General features: G+C 32.7%; 1 protein-coding gene across 1 annotated transcript; it reads left to right on the plus strand.

Annotated features, from left to right (window-relative positions):
* Positions 1–6,504: 6,504 nt before the first annotated feature.
* LOC126598940 (mini zinc finger protein 3-like) lies at positions 6,505–7,194 on the plus strand. Its single transcript, XM_050265334.1, has one exon. The coding sequence runs from the start codon at positions 6,716–6,718 to the stop codon at positions 6,998–7,000; it is 285 nt and encodes a 94-aa protein (XP_050121291.1). The 5' UTR covers positions 6,505–6,715; the 3' UTR covers positions 7,001–7,194.
* The last annotated feature ends 1,540 nt before the right edge of the window (positions 7,195–8,734 follow it).

Consider the following 8,734-nt stretch of genomic DNA (forward strand, 5'->3'; position numbering starts at 1 on the left):
CCACTTCTGCATTCTATTCTCAATGTGATGATTTTAATTAATCCTCATCGTTCATTTTCTAGTCTACATAATAATCTCAAACTATTAAATAAGAATTGCTTTCCCTCGTTTGAAGTAGTTTTTCTTTAGATTTTATTCCTTTCTGAGCCTGGAGCCTCACGACTTGCAACGTTTTTCTTTGTGGTTCATAATCCTAATTCCACATGTTCCTCAGAATCCCGACCCAAGTTACCAACCAAATACACGAATGGAAACCCCCACGTAGTTCCTACAAATCTCCCAAATAAAATGAAATGGGGGATGGAGATTTATAGGGGAAAATAAAAAAATTAGCATTTGAAATGTAATGTGACTATGTGAGTGTATGTTATGTGTGTCAAACATGGGCATAAGCCTAATCCCATTCATGATGGTGGAGCATATAAAAAATTGAAAGGGTTATTAAGTAGCTAGTGGGGGTGGGTACATGTCCTCTCAATACGAAGAAAAACTTTAGTTAAAATCTAGTACTGGGGGGCCTATGCCCCTTAATTGTCCAAACTTGATATTAAAGGCAGTGCTTACATAAGAATTTTAATTGGCAGATATATATAATATATTTATATTTTCTCTCACACATTTTGACATATTTTTAGGGCAGACTTTATAATATATTTTAACGATTTAATCGTTTATCTTTTAGGTCTTCTTTTAAAGATTATTTCTATAAAAAATCATCTAAATTTGAAACCGAATACTGTTGAATTAAATAATAGTCGTTTTAGTGTTTCTTTATAAATCCGTAAACGTCCATTTTCTTTATTACAAATGAATGTTTTAAAGGTTTTGATTTGTCTAATTTTTTGCAAAATGATCTATAAATACTGAATTGAAAAATAGACGGTTTTAATTCTTGAGTAAAATTACATAATGAAAACTACAAAAAAAATGTGCAAAATTATTATTAAAAAAATATGCGTCTCTTGATCTTTTATATAATGAATGTTTTAATGGTTTTGATTTGTCTAATTTTTTACAAAATGATCTATAAATAATGAATTGAAATACAGAAGGTTTTAATTCTTGAGTAAAATTACAGAATGAAAACTACAAAAAAAGATGTGTAAAATTATTATTAAAAAAATATGCGTCTCCCGATCTTATATATATATGTTGTGTGTGTATCGTGCTAATTGTAATTGCTAATGGATGATCTTTGTTGATGGTGTTTGGATTGATTGATGGGGGCAATTGGACCTTCCACCATCTAATTTATTTAGGAGAAGATGCTATTTGTCTACAACAAATTCCCTGGTTCCATAAACAACTTTTTCATATCAAATAATGTGAGTTAGTTTGTTCAATTTTCAAGAGAAAGTTGATTTGTGGGCCCTAATTTGTTCAAGAGCATCTCATTATCGTAGGAAAAAAATAGAATAATTATAATATAATATTAAAGAGGGGGACTTGATCATGACTTTGTTTGATAATTAATTCATAAGTCACTTAATTCATGGTGTGTATGATTAGTTAGTGCAGAACTATATAATAGGTGAAGCCATAGAAGAGCTTTTCTACACTGCTTGACGTGGAATTTTGCTTTTCTTGGCAATAAAACATACAATCTTGAACTTCTACTATAAGGAAAGCAAATAAAGTTTCAAATACAGATTTGCCTTGGGGTTTCTTGCCCAAAGTAGATATTACATGTGTGCTCATATATAGGAAAGCTACGTAAAAAAATTTGTAACGCTTAAAACAGAATAAATCATTTCCAACTAAAGTCACATCAAATTTGAAAAACCATGCCCCAAAAAAGCAAGAGAGAGGTAAGGGTTCTAGGATGAGACATGAGAGAAGCTTATTTGCACTTGATCAGGTACCTTTACTATGATATTTTAAGCAAATCAATTATTGTTATGTATTATGTGTTGTATTTTTTTTCACATAGCAATGCGTGATATTTAGAAGTGTCTGTTATTAGTTCTCCTCTAGCTAGATATACCAAGATAGTAACTTTAAATATCACATTTTTAATGGATATACAATGTATATCAAGCACTAAGTCCCGAAAGATCAATATAATAGAGAATGAATTAACAATGTATATTGAGCTGACACCCTCATTCCCCGAACCTGGGAAATGCCGACTCTACCAAATCGAGACCTCCAGATCTTACACCCAAACTAGAGACCCGAGACTCCATTCCCCGGACCTTGGAAATAAAACTGTACCAAATTGATTCCATTACTTGGTCTTATTGTCTTACAATAATCTCATATCACTTTGTAGTTGGGAGATAATTAAATAATTAATGGCTTATTGCATCGCTAATTTCAAGTAAATAATTATAAATTGTACATGTGGTTCACGTTCATAAGATTCAATACCGACCATGTCTCTGCAACATTTGATGTGAAAGCCGAATCCAAACCAATAGCTGAATGCCAGGTAGAAGTTTCATGTTGTACGTTGAGAGTTAAGATTACCCTACTTCTTGACAGGCCAACAATGATTTATCACAGAAAAATAGAAGTTTGTGGTTGGCTTACTCCGATGTACACAAATCATCTCCCTGCTCTAAATTTGTTTTTTTCACCAACTGAAATTAAAAAGATAGGATTGTTTATAATAATCGCATATATAATTGAGACTCTGACCATTTTGTGGAAACTTGTTGATTGACAACCACATCTGTCTTTGTCCCTCGATGATCGATCACTTTAATATTTTAGAAAGTGGCAAAATATATGCATATGTTATCGTCCCACTGTATCTGTCTCACCCTTGTTCCTCACATTGATAATTTGATATGGTGGAAGCTCGTCGTGCCTACTAGCTTGTGCACTGCATCCATTACTCTTATTGCTATTATGGACCACCTCCACAAATATTGTGGTTTTCATGTTTTTAGTTTTGCTCACCACTCTCTCACTGTCTTACTTATTATAGTTAGATGAGTGTAAAATTTAAGATTTGTATATATCCATTACACAAATCTCGAAATTTAAATTCATCCAACAATAATAAATAGAGTGGTGAGCATCACCATCACTTAAGAATAGTAAGGAAGAATATTTCCAATTTTATTATGCGAACTTTTGGTTTATGCTCCATCAATGGTATAGTTATGGGAAAAACTCACTATCTACACTATTAAATATAATCAAAATAAGTTAGCAAAGATAATCCAGGTAAGTAAGATATAGCCCTAGGTTATGTGTTGATATTACAAAACATGCCTTCTAGACAATCTGAAATCAGTTACAGAATCCCAAAAACCTTGCTGCGTCGTTTCAAGAACTTTCATGGTGGGAACATTTACACGGCAAGCCGGTTACACCATTGTTGAATTCCAAAAATCAAAGGTCTCAATGGCAGGAATTTCTCATATAAAATCCAGGTCCTGCAGTGAAGGTTTATAAGGAAGTAAATATTATTCCATATTAGGTCCCCTTTTTATTTGGGGTGTGCTATCCACGCATCCCATTTTACTTCTCACACACACCTTGATAATTTTTGTGCGATTATATTCTTTAATTCATCCGATCCGACGGTCGAAAATTAAAAAGGTGTGTGAGAAGTAAAATGGGGTGTGTGGATATTACACCTCTTTTATTTTCTTTGGTTGCCTGGTGTCTCGTCATCAAATAAACTTTCCAAAACATTCTTCTAATTTGGCTCGTAGTTTTTATTATTACCTGAAATTGAGGTTGTGTTTATGATGTATGTTATCTCATTGATTTGGGGTTGTGATATGTGTAAGCTTTGAACGTTGGTATACAGTGGAGTTTTTAGCTTCATTAGTTGCAGGGTTTTCTGATTTCCTTTCCTATAGGTTATTTATTTTTAGTCGAAATGATGCAATTAGTAATTTCATGAATGAAATGAAACTCTTGTTCTGTAGTGTAGGTTGCAAGGACGTAAGTGTTTTTCCAGTTTAGATATCTCTTTGATAGGAATGTTATATATGGTTTGGGATGAAAATAGAAAAGAAATGAATGGGCTCTTTGGTAGATATGTTATATATGTATAAACATGCCCATGGCAAATTCAGCATATGCCAAGAAAAGCCTCGACTTCAGCCAATAATAAACAACAAAACATATGAAATTAAACACAGAAACTAAGAGCTCATTTGTAAGTGCATTTAAAATGACTAGAAATATTTTTAGAAAAAAATGTTTTAGATTCTAAAAGCAAGTTCTTTTGCAGGATTCATTTACATTTTTATTAAAAATTGATTCCAAAAATATTTTCACCAAAATCGCTTTCAATAATTTTAAAAGTACTTCTAAACAAATTCTAATTGAAAATGTATGCCTAATAGCCATTCAGGGTAAAATGGGTATGAAAAGAAATAGTAAATGACTCATCACCTCAAATCATGAAAGTTTGCAGCTTGTTTGCGTGAAATGGTAATGGTAAAAGGATTTAATTTAAAATTTTCAAATTTTTGGGTTTTCCCTAAAATGCATTTGATGCTTTTGAGTTGATATCAAGTTTTCTATTCTATTATTCATAGACATTAGTTCTTTATTCATAGACCTAACTATGATATATTGACTATTAATTTACTATAACATAAATATTGATAATTAATTAATCTAGAAAACAGAGTCGTCATAATACATACCTTTCTTTTTCTACTTATTGTATAAAAATTGATATCTTTAAACCTTTAATCAAATTTTCAGTTTGAAAGGAGATTCGATTTGAAGAGCATCTTATTGATGTTGAAATGTTATAAAGTTCTGATTGTCCACGATGTGATGCAAAGAGAAAAGAATTGTGGTCATTTTCAAGAGCGTGGGCAATGCTCTTAATAATTAACGACCATCCTTTCCGAATTTTCTTTACGAGGATTTTGAGAATTTTCAAATTATGTTCACTCATCATACATCGTGCAATCAATTTTCGTCAGATACTATTCATATTTAATTTAAAATAAAAGTATTTAAAATAAATTTTAACCGCACAATGTACGATGAATAGACACGATTTAAGAATTCTCAAGATGGTCACAAAAAGAGTCAAGAGAGGATCCTCATTCCTTAATAATTAGATCTTAGGTACTTAGACAAGAGTTGTTGTCACAGTTGCAAGGGCCCTGGCAACCTGTCTTTCACCTATCAATTTGGACCCATGAAAACCAAAAAAAGAACTAGAATCTGGATAATTGATTGGTCATTCTGTGCTAAACAATCCTCACTAATTCGTGTACATTATCTAATAGCCACATTATTGTCACATATCTTATAATTAAATGTTGACAAGGGAAATGATTATATTTTTTTTTTAATCTTCTGCAATTTTTTTCTTAATTTCAACTGCTAAACGTGTTTGATTTGTTCACTTCAGTTCAAACTTTATTTTTCTCACCTTCATTCTTGACTTTAATTAAAAAAACTAATGTGCATAAATAATTTTCTACCTATAAAATGTAAATGAAAATTTCATTTTTCTCGCACATTAGTAGTAATTAACTTCAAATTAAGAATTGATTTTTTTTGTTCATTTAAATGTCTGGCAAGACAGTTGAGATATCATTTCAAACACCAACCTAGCTAGCTAGGGTTTTCACTTTACATTGTTTATATGTAAGGACAAAACTTTCTACTTTGAATTCCACTATTGATATGAGAGTGAGCCACGTTTCCAGTCTGGAGGAAACTTTTATTTAAACCTCCAAAAGAGATGGTCGCAATCTTTTAATCAAACTTCACCAAACTTCTACCTTTTTATTTTGGCATTATAATTAAAGTTGCGATCAATTTTTTTTGTGACTTGTTACACAGTTCCTAACCGACAACATGAATTCTATGTCGAGGGATGAATCCTTGCTCTCTTTATCAAACCCAATAGGCACATAGAAAATTCCCTCGGGTAAAAACAAGGGCTGCTTGATGCAGTTTATTAGTATTTTATTTATTTATAAATAATAGATTTTAAATTCAACTTTTATGGATAACTAAAAGTTTTAAATTCGACTCTTATAAATAGCAAAGGTTTTTTAGTTAAAATTGTGCATGAGATTTGCATAATACATTAATTTGGTACCTGAAATTTAAAATCAATAGAAGTGGTTCTTGAGATTGTCCACTATCTATTATTTTGATTATTCCGTTAAAAAACTCCGTTAAGTTGAGGGTATAACACATAACTTTGGTCCATGAGATTTGCATAACACATAATTTTGGTCTCTGAGATTTGCATAACACATAACTTTAGTCCCTGAGATTGTCCAACATTCATCATTTTGGTCATTTCATTAAAAAGCTCAGGGACCACTTAACGGAATTTTTTAATGGAATGACCAAAATAATGGATGATGAACAATTTTAGTGACCACTTCTATTTATTTTAAATCTTAAAGACCAAAGTTATGTGTTATGAAAATCTTATGGACCATTTTCACTAAGAAGCCAATAACAAATTCGATATCAATTAATTTAACCAAATCCCTCTCCCTCCTTATATTTCTTTCTTCTACGCTAGTGGCTAGCTAGTGGTGTACCACGCACTAACCTATTTAAATATACCTGCTAGGGTTAGGGTTAAGTCACCAAGCGACTAATACAACGCGCCCCCAACCCCCCTCGTTTTGTGAGCTCCTCAGTAATCCTTGTTTGGATGATTAAAGTACTGAATACATAGAGAGTGCATAGTACCGTACTTGTTGCTCTCAAACATCCAATTACATCAACACATAGGCGGATTAGGGTTTTCTGAAGCATGAAGAAGCGCCAAGTGGTGGTGAAACGAGATGGATCGGGGAGGAGCTCAAGTACTTCATCTTCAATGGTGCGAACTGTGAGGTATTGCGAGTGCCAGAAGAATCATGCTGCAAATTTAGGAGGGTATGCTGTTGACGGGTGTAGAGAATTCATGGCAAGTGGTGAGGATGGGACGACTGAGGCTCTTACATGCGCTGCTTGTGGTTGCCACAGAAATTTTCACAGAAGGGAAGTGGAAACTGAGGTTGTTTGTGAGTATTCTCCACCCAATTCTTATCGCTAATTGTGTACTCAATAATCAAATGAATCGTGTATATAGGGAGAAAAAAGGGTCTTGATTTCTGAAATTAACTGATTGTGAATTGTTCTCGAATTGTGTATCGATATCATTGTCAACAGATAATTGACTCTATTAAGAGGTAATCAAACTTTTAATTTGATTGTTCAAAAGAAATAAGTTTCGATTGATGTTGTTTACATGTTCTTGAGATATGGTTATAGCTTCAGAAACTAATACATCATGCTTTGATTAAGTTTGAATCTTTTATTTCCTATAAGATTATTCATGGTTCCGGTTTTATTCTTTGTTTGCCTTTGAATTTCTTTGAGAATTTATCGAAATGAAACTACCATAGTTCAACTATATTGAACTTGTTGGCATAATACAGCAACATTAGGATAAAATATACATCAAAACCAGAGGGGAAAGATGGGGGGACTTCACCAGTTTCCTACCAATATATTGAGTGAAACAAGGATGATTTTTCTTCTTCTAAGGATAGGCGTATCATAATAGTCAATCTCCTACATCATCAACAGTTTTAATCATTTTTAGCTCCAGGACACTGATCATTTTCCTTTTAACGTGAATATGTTATAACTTCTTAAAGGCCCACACATCCAATCATGTTAGCAGCACATCCTATAACCTATTTAATATTGGTTCAACAAAGCTAAGCTTAAAAGAAATTATAATGCTATGGTAAATTGGTACTGTGGAGTGTCCTTCCTCTCTACTTTTTGGTGGCCATCCGCTGGAATTCGTTGGAACCAAATAAAAGAGAATAATGTAAATTAAAAGCAACAGTTTTATTAAATTAGCTAGTGGAAACTACACTTCGTTATCCTTGGAGACATTTGGCCCCTTCTTTATTTTTCTATTCATGTTTGTACCGTTGTATAACTGGCTGTGCACAAGCTTGACAACCTCTATTTTATAACTAATTAGCTAATTAGAAGCTTGCTAGCTCGTGAATAGTAATATTGCATATTTAATTTGTAAGGTTATCTGGATATTCTTGATGGATAAAGTCTTCTTCAACTCAATGTGTTTCGTTTGTAATAACAAATATTATATGATTCTCTCCACCCCTCCAATATTGTGTCCGAATTTAGCATGGATTTGTGAGATCTCGTAGATAATTAGTAGGGAGACTTTAGGGCATGTAAGAAGTTCTGTAAGCTATCGATCAAATGAAGACTTATATTTAGGGCTTTATAATGTGCAAGTTAGATTATATCTCATGCATGGTTGTAAAGAACTCTCCTTGATGAGATTTCTTTGGTTAGAATCTTACTGGTGCGGATATGTGAGAAGCACTCTTAGGCAATTAGTATAAAGAATCTAGGGCAAGCATGGATGCTCTCAATGCCACTATATATCGAACACATGAAGAATTTAGGTTATTAATTTAAGGGCTTCTCACAAATAAGTATGTAACAACTTCACCTTCAACTATACTACTTCAAAAGAAAATAAAACAAATACACACATGACAAGTGGTTAGGTAAGGAGTTTTTTCTCTAATTAATTGGTTTTATAACGGGTTGTGTACAAACAACAAAAAGGTTACTCCTTTGTGATCGAAATGTCACGGGTTCGAGTCATGAAAATAGCCTCTTTGCAAAGCAAAGATAAGGTTGAGAAGGATAGACGTTCGCCCCTTCATCTTCGAAAAACGGGAAGCCTTATTGGTTTGGGATCACCCTTTTTGTGTTATTCTAATTACTATTATAA

This window comes from Malus sylvestris, chromosome 14, assembly GCF_916048215.2.
Source record: "Malus sylvestris chromosome 14, drMalSylv7.2, whole genome shotgun sequence".
NCBI lineage: Eukaryota > Viridiplantae > Streptophyta > Magnoliopsida > Rosales > Rosaceae > Malus > Malus sylvestris.

Coding starts and splice junctions, on each gene's coding strand:
- LOC126598940 (XM_050265334.1), top strand. CDS start 6,716: ATGAAGAAGCGCCAAGTGGTGGTGAAACGAGATGGATCGGGGAGGAGC.